The sequence below is a fragment of the Podarcis liolepis genome (assembly GCF_965112155.1).
Source record: "Podarcis liolepis genome assembly, chromosome: 4".
Classification (NCBI taxonomy): domain Eukaryota; kingdom Metazoa; phylum Chordata; class Lepidosauria; order Squamata; family Lacertidae; genus Podarcis; species Podarcis liolepis.
This window is the reverse complement of record NC_139558.1, coordinates 34,051,849-34,075,080: the sequence shown is the minus strand read 5'-3', so window position 1 is coordinate 34,075,080 and position 23,232 is coordinate 34,051,849. Positions and strand designations below refer to the sequence as shown.

The following is a 23,232-nucleotide window of genomic DNA, read 5'->3' as shown; positions in this document are numbered from 1 at the left end:
GGCCTAGCCTTAGGGTGTTCATGCACCATACTTTACAGAGGATAGTCTCCTTTTAAAGAGCGGTCAGAGGACAAACCTCTATTTGAAGCCATCAAGTTTTCAAAAGCCCTGTCTGGGTCCAAGAACCATAAGCTGGGAGAAGAAGGACCTTGAAATTGCCTGTCCACAATCAGCACCTGGACAGCACCCGGGTCACCTTGTCAGTCATCCTCACAATAGCAATGTGCATTTCTCTTTAAACTATAGGAATCAAATGCTTTTAAACTTTATGCACAAATTTCTGTCCTTTTTATTGATGGTGTATCAATACAAACAACCCCAAGCAAGAGTGCTAGAGGTTGGCTTTAACCTCACCCATTTTTCCTTTCACTCTTGTCTGCTGTGATCTTGGGAGCTATTGGAGAGGGCTTCCTTGGACAGCTCCTATCTTCCTTTCACATTTCTGCTCTGACAACCCTTATTCTTCACCACCCTGCTTCTTAAACTACCAAGTAAGCAGAGATCAGTGTCCCAACTGTCCAGGCAACCAGAACAATATGTCACTTTCCAGTGAAGCCAGTGATTTAGCATAGCTCATCCCAACCCCTCCCAACTGGGATATACCCTACTATGAGTTTCTACTGTGTTCTGGGCAATTGGCTTGTTTTGTCTACTTTTGTTTTCCGTTTCTTTTGTGACTTCATCAAACAAAAATCTGAGGAGACAATCAAATACAAGGAAACTTTTTGTTGTTCTGGTTCAAGACAAGGTCCTGAGGTCCAAGTATTTGCAACATCTGGCTTGGTTGTTATATAAAACATGAAACTTGACTAACCTATATTACGTTGTTTTTGTAAAATAAGATTTCTACAAAGCTCTGAGGAAAGGACAAGGGTGCATTAAAAAAACAAAAAACACCCCCCCCCCCAAAAAAAATATCTCAGAAATATCTCAGTACATTTCTGGTTAAGATTGATGTTCCACTGAAATCCACCGGGGTCACATTATTAATTGCAAGAACACGAGTTTTCTCCTTTCCCTACAATAATCAAGTAAGAATGTAGCAACTCTGGATTTAACCTCAATGCTTGCCTGTATAGCACATTACTAAAGCATTCCCCCAATGGGTTCACCAAAAGTGTTGATTTGATCCCCCCACCCCCCCCACCCAATTTCTCAAATGCAACTTTCAGATTCATTCAGTAGTAATTGTTCAGCATTTATATTGCACTTTTGAGTGGTTTTTCTTTCTTTCTGATCTTTGCAACCATTTTATAGGGTGGGCCAGTGTATTTCAATATTTCAAACAGAGAAGGGGGGGTCAAAACAGATGTGCATTCAGTATGTAGCAGGCAGCTGTGTACCTTGCTTTTCCTTAACTAATCATTGAGGGAGAGGAGTCTGATTCCAGTGATGAAGACAGCGTCCACTCTCCCACCAAGAACTGAACGGAGATCAGGTCTCTTCACTGCCTAAAAAAACAACCCCCCATTGCTTTGCACACCTAGTTTGGCCCTGAGTCTGGAAGAGTGGCTTGCCTAAGGTCACCCTAGTGAATTCATATTTCCAGAAGTACACAGGAAAGAGTTAAGCAAAATATAGATAGATAGCAAGCCATTGCCCTAACAGTATTCCCACTTCCTTCAGCTAACCAGGAGCTTGCAACCTATGGGCACACTCCCTTTCTGTTGATTTACAGCGATGCTGACTTTTGTGATCCCAGAGCGCTGAAGTGCTGGAACACAAGCCTGGCTCTTCTTATGGAGGAGAGGGCAAGACCCCGGCTGCTCAGCTCATAAATCAGATCGGCTGCTTGGCTATATGAATCAAACAATCCTGAAGCTTGGGTTTCTCTCTTTTTCACCCTGAACAGGGCCAGCCCTCAGCATTAGGCAGAGGAAAGTGTCCACTGCAGGCAGCAATTGCTGGGGGGGGGGGGCAGTAGCAGCAGTTCCCCACCACCACCTACACAAATAATTAATCTTCATTCTCTCTCTCTCCCCCACCAACCCCACCAAAAATAATAAAAGCATGAAGAGGATAAGGCTACACTAGTAATCCTCTATGGATAAAGACAACAAAATTATGGGGGAGGGGTGGAATTGTTCATAAACATGGGATATATTGCAACTTATGAAAAAATACTTATCCCTGCCCCCAGAGGAGGCAGACTTCTGTACCTGCGTGAAGGGCAGGCAGCAGAGTTGCACTAGCTGTTTGCTGCATTTACTGATCTGCAATAAAACATTCCTTTAAAGCTAATTCTGCATATGTCCAGGACAGGAGCGTGCTATTTTTCTACGAAAAGAGGTACTGGAGCACACCATGAACTTTGTTCTCTTATAATGGCAATGGCACCCATCTGAGAGGTGCTGGAATTGAGTTGTGGCTGGGAAAAAGCCCTGAACAGGAGTACTGTGGACCTTGACTTGGAAAAGTGCCATTTGCTGCTGCTTTGGGGGGGGGGATGTCTGGGGCTGCCCTTGATGGTTGTTTAACCTTCTTCTCCCAAGCATCTTACTTTTTCCATCAGCCACCAACCTCAAGGGGAAGTGGAGAAGGTGTTCTCTGGCAGAGGTCAGGAAACCAGGGACCAATGGTTCTTGCAGACAAGCCCCATAACCCAATGAGAAGTGATGCACTGAGAGTGTCATTTGCCAGTGACGAGGGGACTTCCTCTCTGATTCACCATCTTTTGTAGGAAGGGAAGGGAACAGAGGAAGCAGGAGGGCCCAGGGCATTTGAGTCTTGCCCTGCGTGTAGGAGGACTAGACCAAAGTCAAGAAAGGATGATCCATTCAAGTAGAAGGAGGACTGACATTTTCGAGCTTCTGCCTCCCATATTGTCTACTTGCCACATCCCAGTTCCTAATGCAATCACTGTAGCAGTAAACTCAGGCCACGAAACATGCTCAGATGAGTTAAAACAATGTGCTTAGGCATGATATAATGGGTCAATAGCTTGGGGAACTGAAGGTTGCTTTGCCCATTTCCAGAAGGGACAGAAAGCAGGTGTGTAAGTGACGCCCCCTTCAAGCCAAGGCACGAGGAAGGGACTTGTGCATCTGCCTTGCTGCCTTTCGGTGTGATGCACAAGTTTTGAATACACATGGAGCATGTGCATTTCACTAATGCTTTAATTCCCCTTTCTGGAGGGTACAAGCAGTAACAGGGAAAGCTAATGAGCAAGTTACTCAAGCAATTATTTTGCTTGCTTTATCGTGTTTTCAGGCACACAGTGAACTGACTGGCTCACATCCCTGTCCTTTACAACTACATATATTGAAGAAGAAATAACGACGATGGCGACAGTAAAACACTCTGCATGTTGTGTGTCTGGTATTTTCCATGAGCTCAGAAATATCCTTATATATTAGGTCCATATTGTTGCTATTTTACATATGGGGGAATTGAGGCTGGCAAAACCACAATCCTGATCACTCCAAATCCAGCATTTTCTCATTGTACCACATCCATTTCTTGGTATCAAGTATGCATTAGGATGCTTTCTCTTAACTCCTTAGAACTAGTGGTTTCCATTCATTTAAATCATCATCATCATCATCATCATCATCATCATCATGTTACATATGGTAACTTACCCAAAATGACTGGCTAAACTCATAGAAATGCTGAGCAGAAAGCAGTTTTTGATCATGATAAAACCAGAGAACATCCCATTGTCCATTCCCAGTGAAATTATTAATAGAAGCAGCTGATTTTGCAGGGGTATACCTTTCGCCACCTTTGTTCTGAAACTGCAGAGGACAAGAGAGGCAGAAATGCACATAAGTGTTAACTTAAAGACAGTAACTAGGTCAGATATCAAGCAATACACCACACATCATTTGTCTAACCCATTGGGGAGATATTCGAAACATTCCTCAAAGACCCCAAATTCGTTGAGAAGTGGAATTTACATAAGGTTGTGCGAGCATCTCTCTCTACATGAAGGATGTCCAAGTGTATTTGGTTACCCTGAGCTGGTTGGATAATGAGGACCCCAGCGTATTCGGGATCTTTTGAGGTTGCAACCAGTTCCTATAATTAAGTGCCTTTCCATAGATGTATTGATATAGCGATAGATCTGATCCACGAGTCGCAAATCAGGCAAGGAAGTACTTGTTCCTGACAATGGAACATCCATGGCAAAACAAATGTGTGAAAACTACAAAATAGGCACTTAACCTTTCCTCTTTTTAATTATTATGATATGGTAGTGTGCGTGTGTGCATGTCTACACACAGACACACTTCCCTCAGATGCCCTTTGTCTCACCTGGCTATTTTCTTAACCGCAAGAAGCTAGCTGATACACCCTGGAAGTCAGAGTACACACATAAAGAACGGTATATAGAATGCAAAGGCCTCATTTGCTTTGAAAGCCCCTTAACGACACACTAAGGAGTTGGGGAAATGGGGAGGGGGGGGGCTGGCATGGCAACAAAATACCTGCTTGCAGGATTGACTGGTATTCCTTTATTTGCCTGCCTGCCTGCATACCTGCCTGTCTCCCCGTCCCCCCAAATATTAAAAAATCTCCTTATGACTGTATGCGAGGGCAGTATCTCTCCCTTCTCTTCCTGATCTGTCTGATCGGGATGCAGAGGTGACAAAACAAAGCAGCCTTTCAACTCTGGGCTCCTTTCCTCCCCCCCCCACCCCCCGCACCTGAGACTAAAATAACCCTGCACTCCACCGAGCCATGCAATGGAAGCAGCGAAGGGAGGTTCGCCTCCGTTTTTCAAAGTGCTGTGGCGACCACCGAGCCCTAAGCAGAATTCAGGTGACCAGCGAAAGACGCCAGGAGTGGAGATACGACCTGGCCCTAAGTGCAGATGATTTTTTTAAAAAAATATTTTTTTGGATCCTCCTGTGGAAAAGAGGGTTCCTTGCCTCCTCCTTCGAACTGGTCCAGATCTGGACCAGCGGATGTCTCTCCCGCTTCACCTCCCTCGCTTGGCCAGAGAAAGAGGGCACTGCAGAGCCGCAGCAGTCCCCCTTACCTCTCAGCAAAGCCTCTCTGCCACTGATCTCTTACCAGGGGATTCACACGCAGACCCGCGCAAACAGCCTCACCCCACTTTCCCACCACCACCATCACGGCCACCCCCACCCCAGATCTCTGGATCCCTCTCTGTCTAGATCTCCCTGCCAAGTGTGCATGCACCCCCCTCCATCTTCTGACCCAAGGAAATGGCTGTGTACCCGTGGCCGGATCCACGCAGGACGGGGTGCCTTGCAGCCCTTGTTGCTGCTGCCGCTGCTGCCGCTGCTGCCGCTACTGCCTCTGCCGCTGCTGCTGCAATGAAGCCGGTGGAGCGCCCGGTTCTCCTCTCGCGCCTCGCCGCGCTCTCCAACTCCCGCAAACTCCGGCGAAAGAGCACAAGTGCGGCTCTCCCTCCGGCTCCATCGCTCTGGCCAGCCGGGACAGAGGCGGGGGAAACCCTCCCCGTCCCGACCCCCCACCTTCAACCGGCGTCCGCTGAGCGATCCAGAGCAGCCAGGCCAGCCAGCAAAGTTTGCCTCCCTTCCCGACCTGCTGGCGGGCTTGAGGAACTGGGGGGTCGCCTCCCCCGAGGAGATCCACCCTCCCTTGCTCCCTTCCCTCGGTTCTCCTCGCCCACCATCCCCGCTCTCCTGCGGATCTCGCCTGCTCCGTGGAGATGCGCTCACCCAACCGCGAGTTCGCCGCGCAGCCAAGAAAAGCTTACCAGCGCTGGTCCACCGCGTGGATTTCGCCTCCCTTGCCGATCTGCTTTTGAGCTGGGGTTGCCGCGGTGATCCAGGCTTCTCTCTTAACAGAGCATCTTCCACCTCGGCGCCAAAAAAGCGTGGTGGTGGTGGTGGTAGCGGCGGGGGGAGTCTTAGAGGGGGAGTCAGAGGTAAAGATCCAAGTAACAACCCCCGTTTCCAAGATTGCTTGGCCGGCTGGGGGGTGTCTCTTTGCTCCCCCTCGATCTCCCCTGGTCCTCTCTCCGTCACCCCTAGTCTTCCCCTCGTAAAATCCACATGGCTTCTCGCTCGGCTTGTAGTCGAACGGCTGCCAAGCAGACGCGCGCCAGCAGAGGCCGCTGCACGCATGGCAGAAATAGCCCAGATTAATCACCGAGCCCCTTTCCTTACACAGGAGAACTCGAGACTGCTAAGGCAAGCGCTTCCTAAATTGTGCTGTTTCGAAGGAAGGGGATTCCGAAGGCAAGGGATGGCTTCTTGCGTGCTGAACTGGGGCTTTTCGGTTTGGGGAAACTTGAAAGCAGCGTAGAGAAGGAGAGATCTTTCATTTTGTCCATGTGCACAAACACACGCACACACACACACACAAAAGAGAGAGAAAGAGGGCATTTTCAGTGCGCAAAATGATCTGCAGCCCTTATTTGTTCTAAAAAGAGTTTGCTTAAGACTAATGACATATTTGTTCTATTTAGTAGTGGTGGATATGTGTTGCCCCTGCTAGGATGGCAACCCTGCTCAATTTACTTCTGAGTAAACATGATTAGGATGAGGCTCCAAATGCATATGCAATTCCACCATAGTTAATCGAGGTTTCTTGGCAACGGGCCTATATAATACATATGTTTACATGTGAACATAAATGTTGTATACATGTGAGCAGTGCAATGGGTGGAAAAACCTTGAGATGCAAACACAAGACGATAAAGGTGATTTAAACAGATACTGGTTTAGATCCATACTTAGTCAGGCTTAGAGGGGGCCCAATGAAATCAATGGGTTTTGTGTTAGTCATGGCTAACGTAAGAACCATTTATTTCAATGAGCCTACTCTAAGCATGATTAAGTTGGGAGCCAACCTAATATTTACTAATAGCAAAAGGATGGTGTTTTCAGAAACCCTGTAAAAGGGGAGAATGTCCTTCACTTCAGTGGATTGAGCTGTAGGTCAGACAGCTGATTCTCACCACCTCACCCCACCTAATAATAATAATAATAATAATAATAATAATAATAATAATAATTTATTTGTACTCCACCCTTCTGGTTGGGTTTCCCAAGCCACTCTGGGCGGCTTGAAACAAAGATTAAAAATACATTAAAGTTGTTGCTACTGTCAAGTTGGGTGAGTTCCTGCATTTTACACACCTTTCTTCTTACAACTTCTTTATGCAATTCCTCCCCTGCAAGCATTTTGCAGAAGCAGATATCTGGACACCATCATGAGGAAGGGACATGATGAAGGCTGAGAGAAGAAGAAAATGGCACACAATGCAGGAAGGAATTGCACCAAGGGAACTCAAGCTTTGTATGTCCAATAACACAAGTAGAAACCACATCAATGGCAGATGCTTCGTTACAAGGGGTCTTAACCCTAAAGATGTAAGCCCAACCACATTTAACCAAGTCTCATTCAACCTAGGGAGCATGTTCATGGGTAAACATTGATAGGCTTAGGCTATAAATTACACCTGCACTTTCGGAAAAAGAAATCAGAATTCTCTCTCACAAACGTCTGGATTTGTGCACATCTGTTGTTTAGTCATTTAGTTGTGTCCGACTCTTCATGACCCCATGGACCAGAACATGCCAGTGCACATCTAGATCTAAGCAAATTTGCACTTGTTTTTTCCTTAGGTTGCAATGTTTTCACTGCTTCTGCCAACTGTGAGAAGGAGCAGAAAGAGATGGCACAGACGGAGCTCTGTTCCCTGAATGCATGCACAGGAGTAAACACACACACACACACACACACACACACACACACACACACACTATGTTTCTGAGATTCCACCTTACATTAGGTTCATGTTTCCCAGTTTGGAATTATGTTGTTGTTGTTGTTTTGCAGTTAATTGAGCCAGATGGTTGCTTTTGACAAGAATACAGTTGAGATTCTCAGAATGCAAAAGTCTCTGCCCAGTATTGAGCATCACATTTTGCAGTTCAGCTGCATGATACACAAAGCAATATCTTTGTCAAGGTTGCCCTTGCCCTCCTATGGACTTCATTCTTTCAGCTGTATGGCTTGGTTTCAGCACAGTGGAGAGAAATGCCTGGCCCTGTTGCTGAGGCCCTTGGACTTTGTAAAAACAACAACAGCAAGAGTTCCTCTGTACGTGTACAGAGCATATTCCCTTGCTTCAACCACAACCTGCCTTCAACCATCACACATGTGGAATTAGAATACAAGCTAGCCTGGTTTTGCATTTCCCAGTGTCCCCACAGCCCTGGCCTCTGTTTCCTCTCTCAGCAGTCCTAACACAACACCTTCTATCTGCTTCTCCTCCCCATCACTGCTGCTTTGGGCTCTTGTCAACTCTTCCATCCCTTGTTGCTTCTTCCCTTCTGGTCCTCTGCTGGTACCTGATTCCTTCACTGCATCCCTAGACCTGACCTACAGTATCCAGAGGTCCTTCAAATGGGCTTCTGCAGATGAAGCTCATGCTACAGCAAATACTGAATGCTCCCCAGATTTGGCTACCTTGTTGGCATCTCTGGGGCTTCTTCATATGTTCTTCAGCACTTTCCATGTTGCACTCTCTCTCCAGATATGTAAACTATGAACTGGCCTCATTGTGTAGAAGGCCTCTGTGCTAGTGGCCAGGACCATAGCACCATATCACAGCATCTGCATTGCATGGAGAAGGTCCCAGGTTCAATCCCTGACATCTCCAGGTTGGACTTAGACGGTTTCCTGCTTGAGACTATGGAGAGCTGCTGAACTGGCAGACAGTACTGAGTGAAATGCCCAAATGGTATAATGTGGTATGAGGCAGCCTCCATTGTTCCGAGTGATGGAAGAAAGCAGGAAAAGCTCATCCATGCTGGGGAAGTGCTGTAGCTGTTGAGTAGATGCTTAAAGAAGAATAATAATAATCAGGGCTTTTGTTTAGCTGGAACTCACCAGAACTCAGTTCCAGCATCTCTCAGGTGGGCACCATTGCCATTCTAAGAGAACAAGGGAGGCATTCATGGTGAGTTCTAGGAAAATATCACTGATGATGATGATGATGATCTATCCCATCTTTCTTCTAAGGAGCTCAAGGTGGCATATATACCCTTCCCATTTTAACTCAGAACAAACCTGTGAGGTTGGTTGGGCAGAGAGATGGTGACTGGCCCAGTCACCCGGTGAGCTTCATGGCTGAATGGGGACTTGACTTGAACCCCAGTCTTCCAGATCCAACACTCTAACCACTACACCACACTGACTCTACTGGTAGAAGTTCTCCACTTCAATTACTGGCCTCACCTCCTAGCGATAGGAAATTGCCCTGTCGGAAACTCTGAAGAGCCACAGCCAATCCGTGGGACAATAGTCAGCTTGATGAACCAATGGTCTGACTCGATATAAGGTTGCTTCTTGGGAAGACCTTCCACGTGGAGAGCTGTTAACGGAACATAGGAAATGGGCCAAATATTCTGAGGCTGAGATAGTAAAGGCCTTTCAGAAATCTGTTCTTGTTTTTGGGGAGGGAGCTGCTTGTTCGACAAAAGTCTCCATGCACTGGGAATCATGCCCTATGTTAAATGTAGCCTCTTGTCTGAAGGTGTATATTTCAGACTCTTAGCAACCTCACAGCAGCAGGAGAAAATGTGTCTTCCTGAAAACCTGGAAACCCCAACTTATGTTGACAGTGTGGGCTGCACGCGAAGCTTTCTGATAGTCTCATTTTAATATTTATTATGCATTTTGTGTTTTTATATTGTGATTTTACGTTGTGAACCGCCCTGAGACCTGCAGGTACAGGGCAGTATACAAATTTAATTAATTAATTAATTAATTGATGATGATGATGACGATGAGGCAAGCCTCATAGGGGTGTAAATGTTTCATTCCCAAGAGCGCTTACTAAGGAGCAAGCCCCACTGAACACAGGGGGAATTACCTTTAAGTAAACATGCATAGGATTACGTTGTACAGTGGTACCTCGGGTTACAAACGCTTCAGGTTACCTGACGCTTCAAGTTACAGACTCTGCTAACCCAGAAATAGTACCTCGGATTAAGAACTTTGCTTCAGGATGAGAACAGAAATCGCGTAGCAGTGGCGCAGTGGCACCGGGAGGCCCCATTAGCTAAAGTCATACCTCAGGTTAAGAAGAGTTTCAGGATAAGACAGACCTCCAGAACGAATTAAGTTCTTAACCTGAGGTCCCACTGTATTGTGGAAGGGTGCCTGGAAGCACACACACACAAAAAGCCAGACCTCCTATTTGGCAGTCTTATGCACAGTTACTTGAAAGCAAGGTCTGTCGAACTCAATGGGGCATCTGCAGAAACATGTAGCGTTTCACTGCAGGAGTGGGGAAGGGGAATTTCTGCAGCTGATTTCTTTGTCAGCTCCTACACGACAAATTCCACCTCCTAAAAGAAAACCCCAATTCTATACAATTGTTTAAAAGTACAGGAGGCCTCCACTGTACATTTGCCAATAATGGCTCTATAATCTATGTATATGAAAACGGAAACAACAATAATATGAATTATTACTACTAGCAGGAGTATTAAAAACACCCTGTAATTTGTTGCTCTTTAAACTGTCACAGGACTAACATGGCTAGTCCTCTGGAAATTGTTACTTTCCCCACAGTAGACACACTACGGCCACTTCTTCATAATGATAAGACAGCCAAGGTCATTTCTCTCTGACAGCCTGTCCGTTCGCTCCAAGGAGAGTTGACTGATGAATATTATCCTTTCTGCACTGGCCACAGGATTCAGGCCATGCCAATTTTCTCTTGGGAGTAAATGGGCTTTGCTTTGGTGCCTTCTGCTGCTCACAGATTCAGAAGGAAAACCAATGAATTTTGCCAGGTTAATGCCATGAGAGAGCATGCCTACCTATAACCTGCTAAAATCTCTTTGAGCTCCTAAAAAAATAATTCAATAAAACTCTGCATAGTCTTCTATATGGATGAGGATATTATGCAGCAGCCCATATAAGAAAGCGAACCACTTTCTAAACAGCAAGTTTGTGTTACACATGCAGAAGACGTTGGCAGGGAAGATATTACGAAGCACCTCACTAATATACACAGTTCACATTCTTAATATAAAGTGGAACTATGCAAACTGGAACTAAAATGAGGGAAAGAGGCAGATTTATATATTGACATTTCTTTTAAGGTGCTGAGTTGATTTCAGATGCCAAACTCTAAAGGCAACTGCAAGACACCTTACCCGGAGAATAGGACAATGAAGAAAGAATGCATTTAGAAAGAAAGTGATGCGTTAAAGGTAACGTCAGAAACTTTATAGGATCCAGGAACTAGGTCAGGTATAACTGTGAATGAAAAACCACAAAGCAAGCACAGTTTGTGGCCCAATTCCATAGCATTCGGGTAAAGCTCACCCAGGTAGGTTGACAGCTAGCGTTAAAATGATGAGTAACAGTCAGTTTAAGTATCCCAGCTATCCTTCCTTCTCCATTCCATTGTGACACAACCTCTTGATGTGGCCCAAGGTGATAGGGCAGTTTCACTTGCACATAGATGCAAGCAAGTGATAGCTGCAATTTCATAGAATCATAGAATTGTAAAGTTGGAAGGGGACACAGGGGGTCATCTAGTCTAACCCCCTGCAATGCAGGAAATTTTTCACCCAACGTAAGGCTCAAACCTGCAACCCTGAGATTAAGTCCCATGCTCTAATGACTGATTGGATTATCCTAAATCATTATAGTCTAAGCCCAGAGTTAGGCAGGCTTGAACCCCTTAATATCCATTGATTAAGCTCATCTAACTGAGCTGGATTCTAGCTGATATGTGAATGTACCATGCCTGTATCAGATTTCAGGCTATGCAAGCATAGGCTATGCGTGCATGTTTTAGAATACAGTGGTACCTCAGGTTAAGTACTTAATTCATTCCGGAGGTCTGTTCTTAACCTGAAACTGTTCTTAACCTGAAGCACCACTTTAACTAATGGGGACTCCCACTGCTGCCGCGCCGCTGCCATGCGATTTCTGTTCTCATCCTGAAGCAAAGTTCTTAACCCGGGGTACTATTTCTGGGTTAGCGGAGTCTGTAACCTGAAGCGTATGTAACCTGAGGTACCACTGTAATAGAATTGTAGAGTTGGAAGGGGAGACTCATATAGTCCAGCCCCCTGCAATGCAGGAATCTTTAGCCCAACATGGGGCTCAAACCCACAACCCTGAAATTGAGAATTTCATGCTCTACCAACTGAACTATAATCTTGACAGGATTGTGGCTTTGGCATCCATACTTTTATTGGGCAAGCTATGTTGATAAGGTGGCAGATATCTGGAGTTACTGGGAACAACTCTTCAGGCATGGCACAGGAAGAAAAGGAAGGCATCACCATCACAGCTGTCAACGTTTCCCATTTTTTAAGGGAAATTCCCTTATTCCGAATAGGATTCCTCGCGAGAAAAGGGAAAAGTTGACAGCTATGATCACCATGGATTCAATCCTCTTTGGAAAACACTTGTTTGATGTTCTACACAGCACCTGCCCAAAACAAACTGAGATAAGAATCTCGTTCTGGCTTTTGAAATTTCTTTCTTTTCAGAGATTTAAATCAGAGCATTTATTTTACCCTAGATTTTTAATGTAGGTTAACTAAGCATAGAGATGAGATAGCAAAAAAAAGGGGGGGGGAGAAAAACCCTCATCATTAAATAAAAATTGCAAATAAGGACGCTGGCCTAGAATTTTTGTTTTTCAACTCTAACGGAGGGCCATTGTATAGTTCCCTGCTCCACTTTCAACTTTGATCTAATCTCACATTCACTTCTTTGAATGTGTCAGATCTTTCCCTCAGAGCGGCGTGGCTTAGAGATGAATATTCATTCAACAAAATCAAGAGAGAAGTCCTAATGAGAAAGGTTCTGGAAATTGGATAGCAGTCTAACGGCAAGGCGGCTGCCGATTTTTATTCTTTCTTTCTTTCTTTGTAAACTTCTCAGAAGAAAACGGAAAAGTGCATCCCGCTGCAAAAGGGAACATTTGATAAATATCAATTTAATTTTAGGAGATTGTGCTTGACACGAGAAATACCAGCTTACAGGCACACGTTGCTAAACCCCATCTGTTCAGTCAGCATTTTCCTCCTGTTCTTTAAGAGGAAGCATGAAGCATAAATAGGTGCAGTTGGCCACTGGGCCATTAGAGGGCACCATCGTTCCATAGAATCCTGTGCTAAGCAGTTCTGATCAGCAGGCCTGAGGCTGGCTACCTGTAAGGCCATTTGAACTGATGGTGGAGCAATTGCTCTGCCTGTAGCGATGGCAGACTTTCTATGCAGAGGCTGGCAATTTGAGCCTTTGCATGCATCTCTCTCCCTCTCTCTCTCTCTCTAATTGTGACAATAAACCAGCAAAAGACAAAAAGCAATTTATCAATGACAAAAACATGACATACATTTCATTGGATTTCATCCAATTATTGTTCCCAACACTGGAGATAAAATAAATATTCTGGTGTGTGTGTGTGTGTGTTTTTATTTGGGCATTTATGGCTTGTTAGTTATTGCTCAGGAGTATATATGCACACACACACACACACACCAACAAACAACAAAACACACACATAAATATATGGCTTAAATCAGAAACACTCCTGCATTAAACACATGCATTGAAATGAGAGATTACCATACCTTAATGGCTTTGGCCATGGCTTTTTTTCCAACAGGAACTCACTGGAACTCAGGTCCAGCACCTCCCGGGGGGGCACCATTGCCATTCTAAGAGAACAATTGAGGTGTTCAGTTGTGAGTTCCGGCACCTCTTTTTCTAGAAAAATAGCATCTTAAATCCTCATCAAGAATTTTATAACCTGGAATTGGTAGTTAGCATCTGTCTGTCTTGAGAGACAATGGAGTGCAGCTGGGGGGCGAAGTTAAACCCTTAACCAGTTACAATTCCCAGGATTTTTGGAAAGTGAGAATGTGCTTTAAACACATAGTGTGTATGCAGCCTAATAACATGTTAACTCAAAGACTGGTCCACCACCATCTTTCCCTAACCTGGTGCAACTCTGCCAGTTGCTGGAAACCACAGAAAAGCTCTGATGCTCGAATCCTGCTTGCTGATTTCCCACAGACACCTGATCAGCCACTGTGAGAACAGAATGCTAGATGAGATGGGTCAGTGGTCTGATCCAGAAGGCCCTTCCCGTGTTATTATATTCTCTACCTAAGAAGAGCTGACGCAGGTGGCGCTGTGGGTTAAACCACAGAGCCTAGGACTTGCCGATCAGAAGGTCAGCGGTTTGAATCCCCACAACAGGGTGAGATCCCATTGCTCGGTCTCTGCTCCTGCCACCCTAGCAGTTTGAAAGCACACCAGTGCAAGTAGATAAATAGGTACCACTCTGGTGGGAAGGTAAATGGCGTTTCCATGTGCTGCTCTGGTTTGCCAGAAGCGGCTTAGTCATGCTGGCCACATGACCCGGAAGCTGTACGCCGGCCAGTAAAGCGAAATGAGCGCCGCAACCCCAGAGTCGGCCACGACTGGACCTAATGGTCAGGGGTCCCTTTACCTTTACCTAAGAAGAGCTAGTAAGTGAGCTGAATAGACCCCACCGCTTGGGAATGGAGACAAACCGCTGTCTGGCTGGAGCCAATTTATCTTTAAGCAACCAGGTATAGTACCTAACATGTCAAAAGCTCCAACCTGGAGATGCTGACATCTTCTGATTGCTTTACTTGTGCTCTTTTCTAATTGAGACACAAATAGCGACACATTTTCTCCCTTGCAAGGCAGGCACGCCGTACTAGGTTGGTACAAATGCCTGGTTTTATCTGTCTCCTCAGACCCCGTAATTTCAGCGGTGGAGAAGCTCAAGCAGCTTTCCCAAGCCAAATCGTTAAGGGAGATTAGAGTTTGCTTTCAAAGGAAATAGCAGAAGAACTCGGTGGTTGCATCCAGAAATTCTGTTGCCTAAACTTGTCAGCTAGAGGGGACGTTTCTGCCTCACCTTTCTCCCTGCTAAATACAGGCTGTCAGTTTTCACAAAGGTATTGGGGGGGGGAGGGCTAGGATGGCGGGGAGCAAGGTTCACACCTCCAAATCCTAGTCCACCTCAGCAACCACTTGCTTGTGGGGAAAATGTGTTCCTCATGCTTTGGGAGGTGCGATGCTGCCAGCTTAACTAGAAAAAAACACACCTGGCCTCCTCATGTATCTTGAAATGCTAGCTTGATCTGTAGAAATCAGCAGGGGAACCTTTCATACAATAGACAGAAGCTAACTGAGAGAGCTGCTTTTATATCTTCAGGAGCAATGCTGGTAATGGGGGGGGGGGGCAGAGGGAGAGAGCGAGCTATACAATATACAGAAAACCAGATCAGAATAATGATCACGATGGATGGGGGAGAAATGCAGCTGAGTTCACATTTAAATGTCGAGCTCACTTAATTTGCATTTTCCAACACGAAAAGGCAGCTGTCCTTCAAAGTTTGCGCCTCTACAAATTTCGCAATGCAGTTCTCCAGCCATGTGAAAAACACATATACTTAAGTAAACAGTTGCATAAAAATGCATATATTCGTGTAAATAACACACAAAACTGCATTGGATTAGGGGAAATTGCTGTGCAAAAATGTGCATATTAGGGTAAATTCATCCTGAAGTGTTGATGAATTTTCTGAATGACTTGTTTTAATTCAAACTGATGTGGACTGAATTTAAGATTGGATAAATCTGAAAGTGAGAAAAATGAAAATTGGCAATTGGGATGCCAGAGATGTTTCCTTAAAAGGGAGGGGGATCTGCTAGATCAAAAATGTATTCAGCAGGTGGGAATTCAGGCATTTCCTTTTGTAAAAAGGTTGCTTCATCACAAGAAATAATTGTTGCTATTGAATTTTACCTATCACAAAATTTGTGTTGGATTTGGAGAGTTCTGCTTCACCCAAACCATGGTTTCTGAGGGAAGCAAACAGACTTCTTGATAATATTAGCCCACTTTTCATCGCATTTCTGTTTCTGCACATCTGTAATAGCAAAGTCCACTAAACATACTTTTTGATTCCTGGAGCCTTCAGTTTGATAAGTTCTGTTGCCTCAATGTTTCGACAGCCAAGGGGCCTCCATTAATCTTGGTTGTGTTGTTTTTGATGCTATACGTTTGTTTATTGCATTGCTCTGTGCTGCTCGCTAAAACTTCACACAGGCTACAATGTAAGGGTTTCTTATTTTCTGCTTCTGATCAGCACTGGGAGCTAATAATGATTGGTGACCAAAATTATTTGTACAGATGAGATGTTCGGCATAAGCTTTAGTGCTGACCTGCCATGCTGTCTTTGGCTTCAACTGGGAAAAATAAGCCTTCAGAAAACTGCAGAGATGTTTATTCTAAAGTCTCTGAGACAGAGCTTCCCTTCTGCATTTATTGGCACGCGTTATGTGTTAAGATGAAATAAAGGCACTCTGCAATTCCAAATTCCACCAAGGCTTTGCAAATCAGACTGCTACAATTAATGTGATTTTAAGGGGGAAAGAGTTTTCCGACAGATCAATCTATAATTACTTGTATTGAAACTGGCTATCTTCCCACTCACCAGCCCTCCAGAAAAGAAAAGAAAAAACTTGACTAGCTAGGTTGTAGCTTAAGGCAGTATGACATTTTGAACTAGTTATTTCTTCAGCAGAAGAAACTGCTGTGGACTAAATATCAACAGAATGGAAATATGTATGTGTTAATCCATACACACACACGCACACACAAAATGATTAATAATGGAACCTTGCTCTGATACCTCTGTAGATGAAGGAAATCAGACTCTGCTAGCCTAGCCAGCATCAGATGTGGTCTACTTTTATTTTTAATAAAGTGGTTTTGGATTTTAAATCCTGTGAAAGCTTCAAACCCTGGTCAGTTGTTCTACTCGCCAGAGGAGCAGCTCATTCTTGAAGTCAGGATTGGGAAGCTAAAGTAGAGTATCCCATCTCTAGCAGGGCCCCTACTTTTTCATGCTTGGCAACTGGGAGGTCAACAGGAGGTCACACTGAGCCAGATTTTGACTCTTCCAATTTTGCCACATATGTAAAATGCACACTCCTCAAAATATAGGCTGAAATATGAGTACAGGCATGCTTGTTCTGCATGACAATGCTATTGTTAACAATACAAAATGCATTTGATATGTGGATGCAAAAATATAACTGGGGGTAGTACTGATGGACTATACACTGTTAAGACTCCTCTAAAGTATTTAGAGTCTGCAGTCAAAGACTTCCCTACTTATTTTTGAGGCATCCCTTCATTATTTTCAACCCACTACTTCTCATCTCTGTGGATCTTGGTTCTCCCTATGACCACAACAACATCTATAAATCTTGCGTGCAATTTCACCAGGTATCCTGACCCCTTAGCCCCTTCACTTCTTCTGTTTGTTTCTCACAATCAAGTCCTTCTATCTGTAAGCCCAATGTGAAATCTTGCCTCCAATCTAACTTCCCGCCTCCCTCAGAGAACCTGTGTCAATTCCATGTTCCATTTCCCCACCATCAAATGGAACATGGAACATTCCATGACATCACAGCGCCCCAGCCAATAGCTTTGGATGGGGTGAGCTTGTAGGCGATAGGCAGGCAGGCTGCTTTAACTTACTTAACTATTAATAAAATGTATTGTCTTGCAATTGACCGGTAATAAACAGGGATGGACTCTTGCCAAGGTCAAAGGATTCTGCACTGCTACTTATTCTTGTGTGATATAAGGAGGCCTTCAGGCCCTTGCTCTTTTCTACAGAACAAAGTCTCTGTAATTTCATCCTTGCCACAAATCCTCGGATTGTCCAGAATGGCACTTCTGAGCATGTGTATGTGTCATATTTTATCTGTCTCAAACTGAGAAAAGAAATAAAAAAAAACCTGCTATTTTTGTTTGTGTTGGCAACGCCATCATTCCCTGTCCTCATTTCACACTCCTGTTTGTACCCAGAGCAGCTGACTTGTATGCTCTCATCACCACATAGCAGCCTTATTAGGGGGCACAAATATCCTTATCTTCCTCTCCCCGTTCCCCATAACATCTTTTTGGAACACAGTGGCTTTAACATTAATGCGTGCTTCAAAGCTGCACTTCATTTGGAAGCTATATTAATAGATCAGTTTAGCTGTCAAAGAGACATAAGTAACCTGAGGCACTCAGAATAACAAAAGTGGAGAAGACCACAGCACTGCCCTGACACTCCAATCAGACATTATCAGTAATAGATGGGCATATTGTTGCATTCTAGAGTTATTTTGCCTCCTTAGGAATAATTTTATTTCAGGAAGCTCACACCACCAAGACTGAAACCCTTGCAATATTCTCATCCTAAATTTTCTTGCAAATTCAAAGTGACAGAATAGAACCTATTGTTATTATTATTATTTGACTGTTGTTGTTGTCATAGATTATTTTAACAGCAATGGCTTCCCCCTCAAAAAATTCTGGGAGTTGTGGTTTGTTAAGGGTGTTGAGACCCACAAGGAGACTCCTATTCCTGTCATAGAGCTGCAATTTCCAGAGAGAAATCAATCAGATGTGTGGAAAAGCAGAAGTGAGATTTTGCTTAACTGAATGTCTAATTCAGAACGTAAGATCGGATTTTCACAAGGCCCAGCCACAGAACAAGGAGAAAACCTCTCAGACCTGACAGAATTAATTGGTGTACAATACAATCAAGATATGGGTCAAGCAAAAATGTGGATGAGCCCCTAGTCTGAAGTCACACAGGCTGTCGGTGAAAAGCAACAGATAAAATTTTGCTCATCAGCTTCACTGCATTTGGGTTACTGAGTTAAAGTTAACCTCTTGTTACTCTTACACCACATTGTAAGTCTGATGTGGATGAGTGCTTTGGAGGAAAACAGAACTGGCGGCCTTTTTTCTCGTTCAAAATGGCATGGGTAAGAATGCTTTATAAGAAAGTGACATTTCCAAGGCCACCAGCATGCTGAGAACCAAAAGAGTGATAACAAACAGTGGCTGCATCATAGCTGCTGTTTCTGTTTAATTTTACATGACTTTAACAGGATTTAAAAGTCAGGTCTGAGATGCCTTCTACTGGCCTGTAGCTTCTGAACTATCCCCATTGTGTTGGCTTCCATTCTTTCACGTGCTCCTCCATTCCAGGAAATCATGTTGTGATCATGGCAGCGGTGGTTTTATGGACAGAAGAGTTAGAGCTGTAAAAGAGGGCTGTTGCTGTGTTTGTGTTAGGGAGTCAGGTACTGCTGTGATGAGTGACCTTATAAAATTCTATACAAGCGAAAATATCAGCTCTCATATTGCTGAGGGCACCTTCATGAGTGAAGCACTTTGTCCTTTGCTTTAACACACACCAGTCCACCCTTTTCCTGCTTCTGTCCTGTTTCTTAACGTACAAAAAGGTCACAGGCTCACTGAAGAGAAAGAAATGGCATTTATATAAAAACATAGAGGAGGCCTGCTAGATCAGAACAGAGACATATCTGGTCCAGCATTCGGTTCCCATACTGGTCAACCTGATGTCTCTGTGAAGCTCCAAGTAGGACATGAAGGCAATATTGTTGTCATGCTTGTGGCCTCCAGCAAGTGCCATTCATAAGAAGGCTGCTTCTAATAATGAAGCGAAAGAGAGCCATTATGATCACCAGCCATTGAGAGACTTGTCCTCCATTAAGTTGTCTCATTCTACTTTGAAGATGCCTGCTTCGTAGTGGCCCAAGCAGGAGAGGCTGCATATCTCTCCCCAATGTGGTGGTGAAAAATGGGCAGGGGGGCATTCACAGGTATGGAGCATTAAAGGAACATCATCAGTCAAACCTCTGATTCATAGCCTGATCATCAACCCCAAAATTCCAAGGGCAGAAATACATAAAATTAAAACTGAAGTCAAACGATAATATCAAACCAGGTCAACATAAATCCCATACAAATGAAACGGCAACAGTGATTGTAAAAATCAAAACAAAACATCTTATAGCCATGTTTAGAGTACTTGGATAGCATGATGGGCATGAGACACTGTCCTTGGTGCTGAAATAATACAGCAAGGCATGGCAACGTCACCCTTCTGAATGCACCCTAGTCAACTGAATCCAGCAGCCCATTGTGCACACAGGAGTTCTGGAATTCACATGCATCTCATGCATGCAAGGCTTTCCCCATTCACTTCAATGGAGGGAAAGAATTTCCTCTGAAGTTTGTAAGGAGATGTTTTCTATGTGCCCCAACACAAAGCCAGTAGCTGCATGATTCACTGAAGGTTCATATCAGGCTCTTTTGGTTTTGAGTTGGGATTCCATGTGTAGTTTGTTGGTTTGTTTGATTGCATTTACAGTGGTACCTCGGGTTAAGAACTTAATTCATTCTGGAGGTCTGTTCTTAACCTGAAACTGTTCTTAACCTGAAGCACCACTTTAGCTAATGGGGCCTCCTGCTGCCACTGCGCCGCTGCCGCGCGATTTCTGTTCTCATCCTGAAGCAAAGTTCTTAACCCGAGGTAATATTTCTGGGTTAGTGGAGTCTGTAACCTGAAGCGTATGTAACCTGAAGCATATGTAACCCGAGGTACCACTGTATATGCAATCCTTTTCTGTAAGGAGCTCAAGACAGCATACATTTAATCCCCTCTTCCCCATCTTATCTCCACAGTAAGCCTTTGAGGTAGGCTAGGCTGAGAGAGTGTCCCAAGATCACCCAGTGAACTTCATGGCTGAGTGGGAATTTGAACCCTGGTCTCATAGGTCACTGTGTGACACTCTAACTATCTAGCCTGCCCTCTTCTGAGGTGGTTGCAAAGTCCATCTGGAGTGCCAGTCCCTTTACTGTAAAGTGGATTAAAGCATTGTGCCATCGCCGCACAACAAACAAAGGAGGGGGGAAGCACTTGAAACAGACTTTTGCAGATTGTAAAGTGATGGAGAAACGTATTGGAAAGTGTGAAGTGCTTGAAAGACTTATGGGAAGACTTGTAAACACCCCATAAACAAATCGGGATGTATGCCTGATGTCCATTGTCATATAACCTGTAAACAAAGCAAAATGAATGCTCAGTGAAGACTGGATATAGTCTAAAGGTTTGTGAAAGTAAATCAGAATGAATGGTGAAAAAGCATCTCATATTGCAGAGCGTTGGAGCGGCTCCATTAAATGGTGAAAGCACACAGGAGAGAGAGGCAAAACCTACCTAATTTGGGCCCCCCCCATTACTTTTGCTGATCAATATACTGATGTTACCAGCTGTGAAAACTCTCACATATTCAGGATGTCTCTTCCTGATTCTTGAGCTCCTTTGGGAGGGATTAGAATAATAATAAATAATATTTAATAATAAATACGACTGCTCTTGCAGCCCATTTGAAAATTTCCCAGAAGCCTCTGTTTAGAGGAAACAAAATGGAGGATGACATAATTCTTTGGTTCAATCAGGAAGAGCAGTCAGCACAACTGGCCACAGTGATCCATGCGACGGTCATCTCCAGGCTTGACTACTGTAATTCGCTCTACGCGGGGCTGCCCTTGAAGCTGACCCAGAAACTCCAGAGGGTGCAGAATGCTGCAGCGAGGCTCCTCACGGGGTCTCTGCCATGGGAGCATATTCACCCAGTGCTTTTCAAACTGCACTGGCTCCCGGTAGAGTACAGGGTCAGATTTAAGGTGCTGCTTTGGACCTTTCAAGTCCTTCACGGTCTAGGACCCTCGTACCTATGGGATCGCCTCTCCCGGTATGCCCCACGGAGAGCCTCAAGGTCCATAAATAGCAACACCCTAGTGGTCCCGGGCCCTAAGGAAGTTAGACTGGCTTCAACCAGAGCCAGGGCCTTTTCAACTCTGGCTCCAGCCTGGTGGAACGTTCTGCCTCATGAGACCAGAGCCCTGCAGGATCTGATTCTTTCCGCAGGGCCTGTAAGACAGAGTTGTTCCGCCTGGCCTTTGGCTTGGAGCCGATTTGATTCCCCCCCTCTCTTTCTTTTTTCCTTTCCTTCTCCTCCTGCGATGAGGCTGCATTTTAATATTTTAATGTTTCAATATTTTAATGTTGTATTTTAATTTTGTTTTTAAGTTGTAATCATTCAACTTGGTTTTATTATTACTTGTAAGCCGCTCTGAGCCCAGCCTTGGCTGGGGAGGGCGGGGTATAAATAAAAATTATTATTATTATTATTATTATTATTATTATTATTATTATTAATGATAATAATAATAATTTGCATCCAGCTCCAAGTCCATTAGACACCTTGGGAATCCCTTGTGCTGTGAATAGGATCCTTCCTGGGGCTGATTTTTGTTTACCTAAAGCATCAGACCCTCTGTTCATTGTTCAGCATCTTTCATCCATCCTTCTGAAGCAGCAAGGCTATGTGCATCAGTGCAGTGATTGGAAGACAAAGTTTGCCCAGGAAACAGGAAATAGCATCCAGGAAAGAAGATTTTATTTATGAGCCCACTTCTCGGCAGTAGCCCAGCTGAACACATCACAACTACGAATGAGTTCACCTCACGCCATGGGCTACAAAGCACCACAAGCTCATTTCACAGCTAGAGAAAGTGAGTCATAGTCTGAAGCTTCGATGAGAAGGTTGAAGGAAGTGAACCAAACTTTCCTAAGCGCTGAGCTGCTGATACGTTAGCCAACAGACAATGTCTCTTTGGGGGCTTGTACATGATAGGATGAAATAAAAGAAGTAGGTTATGCCAGAGCTGAGGTCAGCATTACCACAAAAAGGCCTTGTGCATGCCAGTCTTCTTAGCAGAATATGGAAATTGCACCAGGTTTCTGGGAGTGAGGTGGAATGGCTGCAGCATCAGAATGTCACACTTTTCTCTAGAAAGAGACAAAAAGTTGCTAGCCAGTCTAGCATACTCCAACCACAGGTTTTCTCTCAGCATTGGGAGAACAATAACAGCAGCAGCCTGGATGTGACTTAGTGGAGTACTATGGTTGCTGATTCTGAGTTTTCATCTAGGAGAATTATGAATGCAAGAGGTGGTGATGGATGTAGAACTGTGCTGGACTTAATACTGAAATATGACTTGCTTTTCGCTTACCCTTGAATCTGAGTTTCTAGTATACTGGCTGGGGTCCCAAACAAATTTCCACACAGCGGTAATTTAGTGAAGTCTCAAATTAATTTAGAAGTCCCAAATTAAAAGTTTTCACATTGAAAGGTACACTCCTCGTTTGCACTTGTTCTAACACAACTGGTACAGGGAACCTGTGGCATTCTAGATGTTGCCGGGCTAAAACTCACATCTTCCCTGACCACTGGTCATGCCGAGTCCAACAACATTGTGGCACCAAATCCCCAATCCATGCCCAGAATATTGTGGTTTCCCGAGCCATATAGTGA

General features: G+C 44.4%; 2 protein-coding genes across 3 annotated transcripts in view; one reads left to right on the top strand and one right to left on the bottom strand.

Annotated features, from left to right (window-relative positions):
• The window catches only part of GABRA5 (gamma-aminobutyric acid type A receptor subunit alpha5), a 71,044-nt gene extending 64,893 nt beyond the window's left edge, over nucleotides 1–6,151 (bottom strand). The window contains exons 1-2 of one of the 2 annotated variants that reach the window (XM_083501727.1): nucleotides 5,693–6,151; nucleotides 3,582–3,737 (exon numbers count right to left, since the gene is read on the bottom strand). In XM_083501727.1, coding sequence (XP_083357853.1) covers nucleotides 3,582–3,667 — 86 coding nt within the window. In that variant the 5' untranslated portion in view covers nucleotides 3,668–3,737; nucleotides 5,693–6,151. Of the gene's footprint in view, nucleotides 1–3,581; nucleotides 3,738–5,186; nucleotides 5,470–5,692 lie in introns of those variants that run through there. The other variant, XM_083501728.1, reaches the window with a different exon arrangement.
• The window catches only part of GABRB3 (gamma-aminobutyric acid type A receptor subunit beta3), a 203,584-nt gene that overhangs the window by 53,875 nt on the left and 126,477 nt on the right, over nucleotides 1–23,232 (top strand). The gene's annotated exons all lie outside the window — the stretch shown is intronic.